The sequence below is a fragment of the Amia ocellicauda genome, chromosome 1, assembly GCF_036373705.1.
Source record: "Amia ocellicauda isolate fAmiCal2 chromosome 1, fAmiCal2.hap1, whole genome shotgun sequence".
In the NCBI taxonomy this organism is placed as follows: Eukaryota; Metazoa; Chordata; class Actinopteri; order Amiiformes; family Amiidae; genus Amia; species Amia ocellicauda.
In genome coordinates, this window is record NC_089850.1 from 61,590,537 (window position 1) to 61,606,836 (window position 16,300).

At 47.6% G+C, this 16,300-nt stretch overlaps 2 protein-coding genes across 2 annotated transcripts; one reads left to right on the plus strand and one right to left on the minus strand.

Annotated features, from left to right (window-relative positions):
• Positions 1-2,552: 2,552 nt before the first annotated feature.
• plekhg6 (pleckstrin homology domain containing, family G (with RhoGef domain) member 6) lies at positions 2,553-13,033 on the plus strand. Its single transcript, XM_066712372.1, has 15 exons — positions 2,553-2,642; positions 3,119-3,788; positions 4,035-4,148; positions 4,799-4,948; positions 5,041-5,136; positions 5,761-5,811; positions 5,989-6,138; positions 6,350-6,460; positions 7,166-7,315; positions 7,418-7,555; positions 7,865-7,984; positions 8,157-8,289; positions 9,252-9,367; positions 9,735-11,473; positions 12,359-13,033. The coding sequence occupies exons 2-15, from the start codon at positions 3,495-3,497 to the stop codon at positions 12,579-12,581; spliced, it is 3,585 nt and encodes a 1,194-aa protein (XP_066568469.1). The 5' UTR covers positions 2,553-2,642; positions 3,119-3,494; the 3' UTR covers positions 12,582-13,033.
• Positions 13,034-15,166: 2,133 nt separating this feature from the next.
• On the minus strand, positions 15,167-15,703 carry nppcl (natriuretic peptide C-like). The gene is made up of 2 exons (XM_066714528.1): positions 15,698-15,703; positions 15,167-15,430 (listed from the first exon to the last, which is right to left on the minus strand). Exons 1-2 carry the CDS (start codon positions 15,701-15,703, stop codon positions 15,167-15,169), a joined length of 270 nt encoding a protein of 89 aa, XP_066570625.1.
• Positions 15,704-16,300: the final 597 nt, after the last annotated feature.

Consider the following 16,300-nt stretch of genomic DNA (forward strand, 5'->3'; position numbering starts at 1 on the left):
GGATACCCTCTGAACGCCCCCCCATAAGAAATAATTGGGTTTGTGTTTAAACAATGCATTAAAAAAACAAATAAATATAAAGCTCTTCTGTTCCAGTGATACAAATCTGTGTTCCTGGCATTGAGACCTGGGCCTCTGCGTTTTGTCACCAGGGGTTGGGGAGCCGGGTGGTCCGCAGGACAAGAACGTTTGAGAAACACTGTTTTAGGACATGCTCTACTAACACACACACGCACACACACACACACACACACACACACTCGACTTACTGTGTGTGTGTGTGTGTGTGTGTGTGTGTGTGTGTAGTCTGCTGTAATGATCACAGTTGTTCTTTACGGTGAATTGGTGCTTCAGGGAGGGAGGGAGGGAGAGAGAGGGAGGAGGAGGCAGAGAAGGGCTGAGAGCAGGGGGTGGGAGAGAGGGATGGGGAACGAGCAGGGCAGCAGGGATCAGGGACAGAGATGGAGGTTTTCCATCATATTTTTGTAGTTAAAATCGAACTCACAATTTTGTATTTTACAAAATTAATAAAATTGATTTTTAAATAACTTTTTTGTGTGTTTTTTGTTGTTGTCGCTCTTTCTCTCTGTGCTGTTGTTGTGTGTGCTGGCGAGCTGCAGTGCCTGTTTGGAGTGAGGGGGGCGCCGTCTCTCTTGCAATTCACATTCAATTCAGTGAAGCTTTATTGACACGGCTCATTGATGTCAGTGCTGACTAAACCTTGACAGACACGAACAGGGCCCTGGGAACAAGTAATACAGGAATGACACTGACGTTTTAACTTCTGTTTACAGACGTTTTGCATAAAATTGTTGTATATACTGTAGGCGTAGTATCTCAGTATCTCTCTGTCTCTCTTGTTCTTCCTGCCCCTCTCCCATCTCTCTCTCAAATTAAAATTGCTTTATTGGCATGACACTTATACATTAGTATTGCCAAAGCATTATCAGAAAAAAAAAAAATGTAACTATTTAAACAATACAGGACATACATATATTTATATACCACTCCCCACCCTCCACCCTCATACAACACAAATGCAAACAACAGGTTCCCCCCGTCCTCCCTCAAGCAGGCACGGTGTCTATACACTGGACACTGCCCTCAGGCTGGTGTCACGCGCTGTCCCTCAGGCTGTGACAGGTGGACACATATTGGGCAGCCAGTGGGGCTGTGTGTCCCTCTCCCAGCACGACCGACAGTTTTTCTGTGTTTGTCATTTTTGGGAATTGTGGGATGGAGAGAGTGATTTTATTAATAAAATTGTCCCGTGTTTGGGAGTATTTTTCACGGGAGAAAGTGCATCTCTGTCTCTCTCGCTCTTCTGCCCCTCTCCCATCTCTCTCTCTCTCTCTCTCTCTCTCTCTCTGTGTCTGTCTGTCTCTATCGCTATTCCTGCCCCTCTCCCATTTCTCTCTCACTCTGTTTCTCTCTATCCTCAATATATATTCATTAACAGGACATTCCTGGTCTCAACAAATGTAATTATTATTGACAGTAGGAGAGAGGGAAGGAGAGTGAGAGTAGGAGACAGACAGAGGGACAGAGAGAAAGACTGGAGAGGGAGAGCTGGAGGGAGGGAGAGACCCCAGGAGAGACAGACAGAGGGAGGGACACATCAGGACAGAGAGACAGGGCGGGAGACTGAGGGTGTGTGTCTGTGTAATGTTGCTTCTCTGCATTCCTCTAATTTGGAGGAGAGCTTGTTAATTGTGTGTGTATGGGTGAGTGATTGTGTGTGTGAGAGAGAGTGAGTGAGTGTGTGAGCAGGGCCGGCCCTGGACTTTCTGCTGCCCTAGGCAAGACAAAAAAATGCTGCCATTTTTGTTTCTTAGACATGGTAGCAAATTGTTTCAAATCTCTATATTATTCTTATTCTTATTATTATTTTTATTTCTTGGCAGACACCCTTATCCAGGGCAACTTACAACATAAGTGCAAACAAAGTGCAAATAGCTTACTTTTAGCAAAAATTACATCCACTGGTAGAAGCTAGCAAACGTTAGCAGGCTAGGTTAGGCTACTGCCTTAATCACTGATTGTCTTCATCACACACAAACGTAAAAACAAAACAATCATTGAATTGGCAGATTCATTTCTATGAATGTTTCACAATTGGATTATCCCATATAAACACACAAACTGTCATAGTTGCCAAGGACAGTGGCAGTGAACTACGGGAGAAGCGGGAATGGCGTGCGGGCGGGACTGCAGCCGAGCTGAACTGGTGGCCAGGGTCCCGCTGATCAGGGGCGCTGGAGGGTGGCAGCCAATTGTCAAAATGCCGCCTCAAATTCAAGTGCCGCGATAGGAAGAGGCCTAATCTTGCCTAATGGGAGGGCCAGCCCTGTGTGTGTGTTTGTCTCTATTCACAAAGTGAATTCAAGAGAAAGATAATAGGGACACAAACAGACAGCCCCATAAATGACAGGAAAACAGATGAATAGATGAGACCACACAAACCGAGAGAGAGAGAGAGAGAGAGAGAGAGAGAGAATGTACAGAATCCAGTTTGTCTTGTTATTCTAGTTTAGCTCAGAGTGAGAGGGAGGGAGGCAGAGAGGGAGAGAGGCTGTGAGAGACACTGAGAGTGGGAAACTGGGATTGGCAAACATCTGTATCTCTTTTCTTTTCGCTGTAAGGTAATAAATGTAATATTGTCTATGTAATGTATGGAAATCAATAGTGTAGTGTTGTGTGTGTTTCCAGCTGATTTCAGTGTGTTGAAATGAGGCAGTTATAGTGACTGGACTGTGTTGATGTCCTTGTTAGAAAATAGTTTCTAAAGTTTTCTTTAATGCATGAAACTTGTAACACACAGTGAGTAAGTCAGTCAATTACTTAATGTGTCGGTCAGTGTGTCAGTGTATCAGTCAGTCAGTCAGTCAATCAGTCAGTGTGTCGGTGTGTCAGTCAGTGTGTCAGTCAGTGTGTCGGTGTGTCAGTCAGTGTGTCAGTCAGTCAGTCAGTCAGTGTGTCAGTCAGTCAGTGTGTCGGTGTGTCAGTCAGTCAGTCAGTCAGTGTGTCGGTGTGTCAGTCAGTGTGTCAGTCAGTCAGTCAGTCAGTCAGTGTGTCAGTCAGTGTATCACTCAGTCAGTCATTTCCTTTTTTTTCACAGAAAGTTACATAATGGGGGAAATTAAATACAAGAGCAGCTGGCTTCAATGCATGATGGGAACAATGCAAAAATGATAGACAAGATAGATTCAGATAATTCAGACACTAGCAGTATAGACTGTGGACACTAGATAGATACTGAATATACTGTGGATAAACACTGTAGATACTGTAGACGAACACTCTACAGATGCTGTAAATAGACACTGTGGATGCACTCTATAGAAACTACATTGATCATGTACATATTGACAATGTTGTTTACAGTCATATTCCAATGAGCTGCAGTTCCCCTGCTGCATCTGTACAGAGTGAGGGGGCGCTGTTTCTCTCATTAGTATTAGTATTATCATAATCATAATTATTATTTATTAATCATGGAGAGGTTGCTGAGCCAATCCTCCAAACCCAGGAAAGCAGAGACAGGAAGTCATGCGATGCCAGCTACAGGAACTGACTCGCAGGAAGGGGAGCCAAGAGTGGGAGAGGGGGAGAAAGAGGGTGAGGCTGCGATGGAGGGAGAGGCAGAGGTGGAGGGGGAGGGAGCGAGGGACAAGGAGAAGGAGAGGGAGAAGCAGAAACAGGCAGACGCAGTGGATGGGCGGTGGGCTGCAGGACGCGCTGTCAACCACAAGGGGGAGAAACACAGATTCAGGACTGTGGGGTACCAGGTGAGTGAGTGTGACAGTTATTCTGAGTAACAGTGGCAGCAGTGGTAGTAGTTATGTATAGCTGTACTTGCACTAGGCTTAGCAGTAGCAGCAGCATTAATAGATGTAGTAGCAGAAATAGTAATAACTTCAGTAATAGTAGTGTAATAATAGTAGTAGCAGCACAAGCAGTAGCACTATTATTATTATTATTATTATTATTATTATTATTATTATTATTATTATTATTGTTATTATTATTAACAGAAGTCGAGAGTCCACAAGAAGATTCCAGAATTTGCCACTCAGCGCCAGGGAATGTCCAAACCCCGGACCGCCCTGCACAATGTCCTGTTCAGCCAGGGAGACAAGATCCCAGAGGTAACAAAAAATACAGAGTGTCAAGTCAGTGTTAATGTACTGTAGTGTCCAGTCAGTCAGTGTTAATGTGCTGTAGTGTCCAGTCAGTCAGTCAGTGTTAATGTGCTGTAGTGTCCAGTCAGTCAGTGTTAATGTGCTGTAGTGTCCAGTCAGTCAGTCAGTGTTAATGTGCTGTAGTGTCCAGTCAGTCAGTGTTAATGTACTGTAGTGTCCAGTCAGTCAGTGTTAATGTGCTGTAGTGTCCAGTCAGTCAGTCAGTGTTAATGTGCTGTAGTGTCCAGTCAGTCAGTGTTAATGTGCTGTAGTGTCCAGTCAGTCAGTCAGTGTTAATGTGCTGTAGTGTCCAGTCAGTCAGTGTTAATGTGCTGTAGTGTCCAGTCAGTCAGTCAGTGTTAATGTGCTGTAGTGTCCAGTCAGTCAGTGTTAATGTACTGTAGTGTCCAGTCAGTCAGTCAGTGTTAATGTACTGTAGTGTCCAGTCAGTCAGTGTTAATGTGCTGTAGTGTCCAGTCAGTCAGTCAGTCAGTGTTAATGTGCTGTAGTGTCCAGTCAGTCAGTCAGTGTTAATGTGCTGTAGTGTTCAGTCAGTCAGTCAGTGTTAATGTGCTGTAGTGTTCAGTATACTCTGTATTGACCTCTGTCTCACTCAGCTGGAGGCTCTGAGGGACCGGCTGGGATCCTTCAGTATGCTGGGGCTGCCTCGGCTCCCTGAACAGCTGCGGAGTCACTGGGAGGTTGGGGGGGTCAAGGGGGAGGAGACCCTGGAGTACAGCTGGACAAACATCGTCCACAATCATACGGTACTAACTGACTGGCACACAGACTGACTGACACACTGACTGACACACTGACTGACTGACACACTGACTACAGTACTGTACCCTCTCCCCAGTCCCTCTCGCGCTCGTGTCGTCTCCAGCAGGAGGCGCTGTGGGAGCTGATCCAGACTGAGCTCAACTACCTGCGCAGCCTGAGAGTCATCACTGACGTCAGTGCCAATTAACCACTAATTAGCACTTAATTCATGCCTAATTAATATCTTCAGCACTGTCATTACTCAGCCTTAGAGTCCCCAATGACCTCATGGCCAATTTACTACTAATTAACACATAATGTGCATATTTGACTGCCTCATTACTGTCCTTAAGAGTTGTCACTGAAGTGTGTGCCAATGAACACCTTATGTACATATATTAGCATAATTGTATTAATTATTCAGTCAGTGTTGTCACCAACACACTGACAATTAACTAATAATTCTCATAATTAATGAACACTTAATCTTTCCTGTCATTAGTCACTGTGCAGCCCCAGAGCTGCCACTAACATCAGTGCCAATTAACATGTAATTAACACCTCTAATTATCAGAAACAACTAACAACAAATTAACATTATTCACACCTTCATTAATTAACACTTAGTTTGCACCTTAATCTATTCCCTTAACATATTCATTCTGGTAATTGGTCTTTATTATTATTATCTTTTAACACTATTAATGTATTCATGGCTGTAATGTCCTGCTTTTATAATGATTGATATTCCTGTTGTTATTATCCGCTGTGGTGGCATTGATTTGGGGTATTGATTGTGATATTGATCCCTGTGCAGCTGGTGATCGCAGCGCTGCTGAACCTGCACCAGAGCGGATTCCTGCTGGATGTGAGTCAGAGTGTCACTCAGTCAGTGTGTCATTTTGTCAGTGTGTCAGTGTGTCAGAGTGTGAGTCAGTTGGTGTGTCAGTGTGTGAGAATGGCACAGTGTTACACAGTCAGTGTGTGTGTCAGTCAATCTTCAAATTCTGTATAAACTCTCTCTCTCTCTCTCTCTCTCTCTCAGGTTAGGCCTGATTTCTTGTTCTCCAATGTTCCCTCCCTCCTCCGCGCCCACTGCCAATTCTGGCAGGAAGTGATACTACCGCTGCTACAGGAAGTGAGGTCGACCGGCCGGCCCCTGGACCCCTTGCGGCTGTGGCGTGGCTTCAAGACGGTGAGCCAGTCAGTCGCCAACCAATCATCCTTGACTGACAGACAGACACAGTTATCAGTAATCAATTGTCACTTATTAATAACCAACTTCCCCTCTCCTCTTCCTCTCTGCGTCTCCCTCCCCATCTCACCCGGTCCCCCTCTCTCTGTCTCCCTCCCCGACCTTCTCCCCCTCTCTCCCCATCTCTCTCTCTCTCTCTGTCCGTCTCCAGTTCTCCAGCAGGTTCCAGTGCTATATGCAGTACTGCTCGGAGGAGGAGGCGCTGGGGGAATTCACACGCTCTCAGACCAGCAGTAACCCCCACTTCCACATGTTCCTCACTGTGAGGCCCAGCACACCCGCTCCTTAACACCCCACTCACTCACACCCGCTCCTTAACACCCACTCACTCACACCCGCTCCTTAACACCCACACCTTAACACCCCATCCTTAACACCCCATCCTTAACACCCACTCACTCACACCCGCTCCTTAACACCCCACTCACTCACACCCGCTCCTTAACACTCGCACCTTAACACCCCATCCTTAACACCCACTCACTCACACCTGCTCCTTAACACCCACACCTTAACACCCCATCCTTAACACCCACTCACTCACACCCGCTCCTTAACACCCACACCTTAACACCCCATCCTTAACACCCACTCACTCACACCCGCTCCTTAACACCCACACCTTAACACCCCATCCTTAACACCCCACTCACTCATACCCGCTCCTTAATACCCCATTGTTAACACACCACTCACTCACACTCCGCTCATGAAAACCTGCTTGTTAACACTCTTCTCATTAACACCCCAGTCATTAACTCCCACCTCATTAACACACTGCTCGTTAACAGACACAGCTCATGAATACATCTCTCAAATTAACACACTGCTGGTTAACACACTGCTCCTTAGCATGTTTTCTCCCAGCTCATTAACACATTTACATTATCACTACTGTCTCATTGTGAACTTGTTAACACTTGCTATTCCCTCTCTCCCTCCCTCTGTCTCTCCCTCTCTCCCTCAGTGGGTGGAGACTCACAGACTGTGTGGGCGGATGCGGGTGGGAGACATGCAGGCCCGCCCCCACCAGCGCATCACCAAGTACCCCCTGTTACTGCAGGCAGTGCGGAGCTGGACTGAGCACACAGGCACGGCCCAGGCCCTGACCGACATGGTACTGTGATGCACTGCACTGCGACACCCTGCACTGTAACACACTGCACTGGACACAGTGTATGTCTGTTGTATAGCATTAACTCTCCCCCCTCTCTCTCAGCTGGTCAGCGTTAACTCTTTCCTGGCCGCAGTGAACACATACCTGCAGACCCGAGCCGACCAGAGCAGCCTGCGAGAGACAGCCCAGCGGATAGAGGGATACCAGCTGCTGGAGGGAGGAGGAGAGGAGCTGGACAGGGTGAGAGAGAGAGAGACAGAGAGAGAGACAGAGAGAGAGACAGAGAGAGACAGAGGCAGCTGGGGAGGCAGAGAGGGAGAAAGGGAGTGTATCACAATATATTATAACATTGTAATACCGTATATACTGTATATCAACCCTGGTCCTGGAGGAGCCCCTGTACTAGAGTATGGAGTAGTGCAATGTAGAATACAATACAATTTTTATTATTATAATGATTGAAATTATAACATTAGAAGCATTATTATTATTATTATTAAAATTAGGAGCTGTTAAAATCAGTGATGTCGTGTCTCATGAATAATTCAGCAGCTCCGAAAATTCTGTCAAATCGACCTTACCAGCCCCATTGTGGGGGCGGGGCCTAATGACATCCGCAAGCTCCTATTGGAGGAGACACTGAAGATCCGAGACAAGAAGGACAGCAAGGTCAGAGCCACTCCCACTTCCTTTATTCCTGAGTGCCTTGTGGCCATTTTACTTCTTACATCAACGCGGCAAATTTGTGTTCATATACTGTAGTGTCCAGTGTGTAAATATTCACCTTCTCTCACTCTCCATCCCTTCCCCCTCTCCCCCTCTCCCTCTCTCCCTCTCTCAGGTGGAGTTGTCGGTGCTGCTGTTCTCAGACGTGCTGCTGCTCTGTCGCTCCCACAGGAAGTCTGATCGGCTGCGAGTGACACGTCCCCCCCTGCACCTGCACCGGGTTCACTGCCGACCTCTGCGCGACCCCTGTAACCACACCCTCACTCTCCTACTGTAACCACACCCCACTTTCCTACTGTAACCACGCCCCTCAATGTAACCACACCCCCACTTTCATACTGTAACCACACCCCACTTTCCTACTGTAACCACGCCCCCTCACTGTAACCACACCCTCACTCTCCTACTGTAACCACACCCTCACTCTCATACTGTAACCACACCCCACTTTCATACTGTAACCACGCCCCTCAATGTAACCACACCCCCATTCTCCTACTGTAACCACACCCCCACTCTCCTACTGTAACCACACCCCACTCTCCTACTGTAACCACACCCCACTTTCATACTGTAACCACACCCCACTTTCCTACTGTAACCACGCCCCCTCACTGTAACCACGCCCCCTCACTGTAACCACACCCTCACTCTCCTACTGTAACCACACCCCACTTTCCTACTGTAACCACGCCCCTCACTGTAATCACACCCCCACTCTCCTACTGTAACCACACCCCCACTCTCCTACTGTAACCACACCCCACTCTCCTACTGTAACCACACCCCACTTTCATACTGTAACCACACCCCACTTTCCTACTGTAACCACGCCCCCTCACTGTAACCACACCCTCACTCTCCTACTGTAACCACACCCCACTTTCCTACTGTAACCACGCCCCTCACTGTAATCACACCCCCACTCTCCTACTGTAACCACACCCTCACTCTCCTACTGTAACCACACCCACTTTCATACTGTAACCACGCCCCTCACTGTAATCACACCCCCACTCTCCGACCTTCACTGTCATCACTGTCTCTGTCTTTGTCTTCATCTGTGTGCCTGTTCTGGACCGTCTGTCCCTGTCTTTCTCTTTGTGTTTATTGTTGTTACAATTCTAATTTTTATCATCATCGCTATCATCTGCGTTTTTAATTGTTGTTGTTGTTGTTACGAGTGTCCATGTCTCTCTCCGCCCCTCAGGTTCCTTCCTGTGTGTGGAGGTGAGTGAGCTGGGCTGTGCCGTCAATGTGTACACACTCTACACCTCCACCCCTGAGGCCTGCGCCGACTGGCTGGCGGCCATACACACCACACAGGTACACAACACTGCACAACACTGCACACTACACAACACTGCACAACACTGCACACTACACAGCACTGCACAACACTGCACACTGCACAGCCTGTTCTCTCTGGCCAGTCAGCTCTGCCTGTGTCGGCCCGTCTCTCTGGCCAGGCTGTGGTCACTGGGCCGGTACTTGGTCAGGATCCGTCTCTGCTTCATGTCTCTAACAGTGAAGAGACTCTACCAGGCTGTATTTTCGATTGAGGGTCTGATAGCGCTCAAGTTTGTTCTGTGTTTTAGTGTTGGTTTCCCAATGGGCCAGATAAGAGTGATTGAGGTGTTGGTTTAATATTTAATTTGGTTTAATTTGGTTTAATATTTCTCTCTCTCTCCAGGAGTCTCTGGCTGAGATGCACGAGAGAGAGGCTCTGAGGAAGATGAGGGAGTACAGGCACACAGACCAACACAGGGGCCCAGTAATCCACAGTAACCTGCCACAGCCTGGGCTCGGCCAATCAGAGAGCAGGGATTTCCTGTCGCAGGAAATCGGGAGCCCATTGGAAAACTCGCTCCACCACAGAGCAGAGCTGAGCTGGCCCAGCCAATCAGAGGCAGGGCTGCTGCTGCCATCAACAACCAGAAGCTTGACCAGAGGCGATCCAACAATGGAACTGGGAGACCCTGCTGGGAGCCAATGGGAATACAACTATGAGGAGGGGGTCAGGACGTGGATAAGGGGCAGCAACAACAGCCAATGGGAGGGGAGGGAGATTGTGTTGTCGGGCGGACAGGAGCGCAGAGTCACCTGGAACTCCAACTCTACAGGTCTCCAAGGCTACAGGTCAGCCGGCCAATCAGAAGCCGAAGACTCACCCTCCCCCAGCCTCAACGACCAATTGGAGTCTGGGGGCAGCCAATGGGAAGTCGGAGCCAGCCAATCACGGGAGGAGGGCGGATCTCAGAAGGGTTCTTTCAGGAGGTCACCGGGGCTGAGGAGGAGGCGACCTTTGACCTCCCAGCAGAGCCCCTTCCTGCTGCCCTCCTTGACCTCTGAGCTGCAGAGGAGGAGGGGAGAGGCGGGACATCACAGGTTCACAGGCTTTGAAGCTGTCCACCAAGTGCCCAACTCAAACTCCAACTCCGATTCTGACTCCAGCCTGAGAAGGACTCACAGAGGCGGGTTGTTCCTGCAGGCACCCGATCGAAACTCCCACAGAGCTCTGGGAGAGAGAGAGAGAGATGCAGAGGGAGAGGGGTCCTTGGGGGTGCCAGCAGGGCCGCCTGGGAAAGTGCCTGAGTGCAGGAAAGAGGGATCAGGATGGAAGGACTCCAGAGGGCTGCCCCTGGAGACACCTGTGTCAGGGAACCCAAGTGCCGACACAAGACTGCTTGAGAAGGTGCCCAAGCCGAGGACCTCAGACAGGCAGGCGGCAGAAATGTTCTTGACTAAGGCAAGCATCCCTAGGACCCCAAAAAGAGAGACAGGAGGAGGAGGAAGGCTGCCTGAGATAGTGCCCCAAAGGTCGGCCTCTAGTTCTGACATAGTTGCCCAGGGAGCGTCTGATGGGATTTCAGCAGCCCAAACCTGGAACTCAGAGGAGAATGTGAACAGCACAGAGAGAGAGAGAGAGAGGGAGGAGAGAACTAGAGGGAGAGGGAGAAAAGAGAGGGGGAGTGAAGGGGAGGAGAGAATCTTATCTCTGGAGCTCCTGCTGCGGAGGGCCCAGACCAGGGAGAGGGAGAGAGAGCAGGATGGAGGGAGGGAGAGGGAGAGAGTGGGCGAGAGGGGGCAGAGACAGAAGGAGGGAGAGTGGGAGAGCACTTCCGAGGAGAGGGGCAGGAGGAGGAGGAGGGAGGTGGCAGGGGGAGAGGTGGAGAGAGATGGGGTTTGGGGGCAAGAGAGGGAAGCATGGGAGGAGGAGGGGGAGGGGAGGAGGGACAGAGAGAGGGACTTCTCCTCCTCAGCCTCTTCTTCCCCCTCTCCCTCCTTCTCATCCAGTGATGGAGAGAGGGTAGAGGAGGAGGAGGAGGAGGAGGAGGATAGAGATGGAGGAGAGGACCTGGAGTTCATCAGGGGCTACGCACACAGGGGGGCCCCAGAATGGAGGGATGAGGAGAAGAAGAGAAGATACAGGTGAGAAAGAGTGTGAGCCTGTCTGTCTCTCAGTCAGTGTTAATGTCCTGTAGTGTCCAGTCAGTCAGTGTTAATGTACTGTAGTGTCCAGTCAGTCAGTCAGTGTTAATGTGCTGTAGTGTCCAGTCAGTCAGTCAGTGTTAATGTACTGTAGTGTCCAGTCAGTCAGTGTTAATGTGCTGTAGTGTCCAGTCAGTCAGTCAGTGTTAATGTGCTGTAGTGTCCAGTCAGTCAGTGTTAATGTACTGTAGTGTCCAGTCAGTCAGTCAGTCAGTGTTCATGTGCTGTAGTGTCCAGTCAGTCAGTGTTAATGTGCTGTAGTGTCCAGTCAGTCAGTCAGTGTTAATGTGCTGTAGTGTCCAGTCAGTCAGTGTTAATGTGCTGTAGTGTCCAGTCAGTGTTAATGTGCTGTAGTGTCCAGTCAGTCAGTGTTAATGTACTGTAGTGTCCAGTCAGTCAGTCAGTGTTCATGTGCTGTAGTGTCCAGTCAGTCAGTGTTAATGTGCTGTAGTGTCCAGTCAGTCAGTCAGTGTTAATGTACTGTAGTGTCCAGTCAGTCAGTCAGTGTTAATGTGCTGTAGTGTCCAGTCAGTCAGTGTTAATGTACTGTAGTGTCCAGTCAGTCAGTGTTAATGTGCTGTAGTGTCCAGTCAGTCAGTCAGTGTTAATGTGCTGTAGTTTCCAGTCAGTCAGTCAGTGTTAATGTACTGTAGTGTCCAGTCAGTCAGTGTTAATGTACTGTAGTGTCCAGTCAGTCAGTGTTAATGTGCTGTAGTGTCCAGTCAGTCAGTGTTAATGTACTGTAGTGTCCAGTCGGTCAGTCAGTCAGTGTAAATGTGCTGTAGTGTATCAGTTTTATTACCTCCCTGTCTCTCTCTTTCGCAGCTCGGAGGCGGGCTCTGATTGGCTGGGCTGTGATGAGGTCTTCATCAGGCTGGTTCCTGACAGCACCGGCCCTGATGATGTCCTCGACCGCCCCCCAAAGGAGGGAGGGGCCAGGATGGGGCGCAGACTGACGATCTCTGAGCTGCAGCGAATCAGATCTCGGAGCCGCCGCAGCAGCCGGGAGGGGGAGGGTCTGGACTGCAGTGCTGCCAATGATCTCTGAACTACAATTCCCAACAACAGTGCCAGGAGCACGAGACTCGCAGACCCTCATGTGTATGTTCAGAATGTAAATATTAAGACCATTGTAAAGAAACAACATGCTCTGACACAATATCTCACTGAATTGCGCTCCCTCATGCTCCTGGTTACTGAGGGCAGCACTTCTTTCCCTGTGACTTCTCCTCTCCCCCCTGCTTCCTTTAGCACACCTGGCACTCAGCTGAACTCTGTCTGCCCTCGTTGTACTACTGCACTTTTGCGATGCCTCCAGATGTCTCCTGTCAGCACGTTGCCCTGGACGAGGAAATCAACACTAATATTAACATTGTATGTAGTGCAATATATTTTAAATGGTTATTATTATTATTTAAATAACAGATGTTATTGATAATGACTGTTTGTATTATTTTTAGGTGTATATATTATTTAAATAAATTATACAGTACCAAATAATTCCTTTAGACTCTGATTTTCTGCAATACTGCATTTCCCATGAGCACCTGCAGCTGGGCCCTAGTGACCTAAGTACTGCTATTCCCCCAGGGCAGCATGGGAAATGTATGTCTTCAAGACTGGCAGCGTACTAAGCTCTTGTACTCTCAGCTAATTAAATTAAGTTTTTATATTACAGTATTAAATACTGCAATTCCCATTAGCACTTGCAGCCAAGCCCCACTGCCTGTAGTACTGCTCTGCCCTAGGACAGCATGGGAATTGTATTGTCTTTGTGTGCAGAGGCTCATGGGATATGTAGTAATGGTGTGTCTGAGAGTGTACTGTATAGCATCTCAGTGTTGCACATATTCTCTGGCTTCATGACCAGAACTGCCTGTCCCCCAGTGCCCCGCCATAGGAGACATGTCTCATGCAGAGGCTCTTGGGATATGTAGTCTTTATCATCTTCGCAGGCTCAGTCTCATCCATCTAGACAATTATGCGGCACTTTATTACAATCTGACACAAGTCACTGTGTTAAATCAGCACAATACAATCAGTTACAATCAGCATAGAAATGCAGTAAAAACAGTATACTTTCTACAGTAAGAAACTCTCTCCCTCCATCCCTCCCTCTGTCAGTAGGTGCTGTACTCTTTCATACAGCTCTACTGAGTGAGATATTATTATTATCATCATCATCATCATCATTATATTATTGGTGTCTGGTGTACTGTATAGTATAGTTTTAGGCTCTATATTGAACTACACTATAGTTCAATAGTATAGAGTAGAGTATAGACTGTAGTATAGAGATGGTATTTGACAATAGTATAGTATAGTATAGGACATGGCTATAGGGTCTATATTGGACTATAGTATAGTATACTACAGTATTGTATAGTATAGCGATATAAGGCCTATATTGGACTATAGTATATGGCTATAGTATATTGTACTATAGGGCCCAGGCTAGAGGCAATAATATCTACACAATCCTGCATCTCTGACACAAAAGCAGCCAGATACAAAATAAAGCCACATCAATCTGTATATAACCAGTACAACTCACAATTCCACAGTTACAGCAACACAATTCAGACACAGCAGCACACAACACTACAGAACCCTACACAACAACACAGTCTGTTCATCAGCTTCACAGAGAGAAGAAAAGAGGGAGAGAGAGAGGGAGAAGTGAGAAGGCAGGTGAAAGTGGAAGCAGAACAAAGCAGAAGAGAGAAAAAGTGAGAGAAAAATAAGCAAAACATAAAAATAGCCAAAAGATAGAAAGAAGGAGAGATAGACAGAGGAAGAATTGGAAGATGGACATATGGCAGGAAATAGAGAGTGAAGGTGCAGTGAAAAGGGAGAAAGAAAGACAGAAGTAGGGAGAGAAGGACAAATCAGGAGGTACAATAACACAAAGAGGAAAAGAGGGGAAGACAGACAGGAGAGGAGGCTGGAGGGGTCCCACACTGTGCCCGAGGCAGCTGCTGGGTTCTAGAAGCACTGTTCTAGAAGCATCGGGCTGTTCCTGGAACATATTCTAGGGTGTTCTAGAACTCAACGGAGGGTGAGAGGGTGAGCAGAGCACCTGGAACAATAGGAACAGGAGAGTGACTGTAGGACCAATTCTCTCTCTCTCTCTCTCTCTCTCTCTCTCTCTCTCTCTCTCTCTCTCTCTCTCTGTTTGTATATCTATATTGAGAGAGATTAATAAGTAAATACAAAAATGTAATTTAAAACAATTTAAAAATAATATTAATTAATAATTTACATGAATACTACATGATAATAATTTACACAAATAGTCAAGCAATGAGTAATATTAAGTAAATAAGTTCATAAATGCATGTATTTATAAATACATAAATGAATAAATTATCTGTCTCTGTCTGTCTGTCTCTCTCTCTCACTCTGTTTCTCTTTGTCTGACTATGTCTGGCTCCCTCTGTCTATTTCCCCCCCTCGCTTTTTCTCTCTCTCTCTCCCCATCCCATCTATTTAGATCATATTCTCAATTAAAACAAATTAAAAACTACAAACATGACGGCTATGCCCATAGACTTCTCTATTGTACTGCCGTAGTGTTTGTAGTACTGCTCTAGCGCTCTCATCCAGTGGACTGACACCTACCTCAGCCAATGGCTAGCAGCCCAGCCCACTGAGTGAGCCAATCCGGTCGAGCTTCAGGCCAAAGCAGCCCCGCGACCACGCCTTCTTCTCCCGGTCGGGCAATACTCTCTTGCGATTGGCCAGCAGGTCCTTCAGAAGGCGGTACCAAGCATTCTCATTGGCCGGGGGAGGCTGCGCCCAGTTTGGGGCGACCTTTGAGTCCCCCCTGGCAAGGGTGACCAGGTCATCTAAGGTCAAGAGGTCGTTGTACTGCTCCAGAAAGTCCTGCAGAAGCTGCTGGGCTCGGAGAGATACCGGTATTAATATTCATATATGTTTAGCAATTGCATTAATTTATTTTTATTGTAAACTACATTTGATACTAAACTACTACTATTACAAATTTAAATATATACATACTTCAACAATTGCTACTAGTACTACTACTAATAACAATTACAATAGCCTTTATTATGATTATTAAATCATTATTAAATAATAATAACAGTATCATGTAAATTACTGCCTTTACTCACACTGCTACTACAACTCTGCTAATACTACCGCCATGTCAGTACTACTACAATAGCAGCTGCCACTGCTGTTGCTGCTGTAAAACAGTACTGATCCGAGTCTGCTGCTCCCGTACCTCCGCGGCCGGGGCGGGGGGCGCGGCGCGGCTGCCGGCGGGGCTCAGCGGCACACAGAGCAGCAGCGCGCCGAGGAGGAGAGCGCGGGGCCCGGGCAGCAGCGGCGCCGGTACCGCGGGGGTCCACAGCATCGCGGGGTGGCAGGGAGACGCGCAGCGGGACGTGAATAGGCGCTGGAGATGCAGAGAAACTATAGATAGACACTGTACATACTGTAGATACTGCAGATAGACACTGTACTCACTGCAGATACTGCAGATAGACACTGTACTCACTGCAGATACTGCAGATAGACACTGTACACACTGCAGATACTGCAGATAGACACTGTACACACTGCAGATACTACAGATAGACACTACATACTGTAGATACCGCAGATAGACACTGCAGATACTGCAGATAGACACTGTACATACTGTAGATACTGCAGATAGACACTGCAGATACTGCAGATAGACACTGTACACACTGCAGTTACTACAGATAGACACTGTACACACTGCAGATACTGCAG

Coding starts and splice junctions, on each gene's coding strand:
- plekhg6 (XM_066712372.1), top strand. CDS start 3,495: ATGGAGAGGTTGCTGAGCCAATCCTCCAAACCCAGGAAAGCAGAGACA. Junction 5,137..5,760: donor GCCTGAGAGTCATCACTGAC/GTCAGTGCCAAT, acceptor ATCCCTGTGCAG/CTGGTGATCGCAGCGCTGCT. Junction 6,461..7,165: donor ACTTCCACATGTTCCTCACT/GTGAGGCCCAGC, acceptor TCTCTCCCTCAG/TGGGTGGAGACTCACAGACT.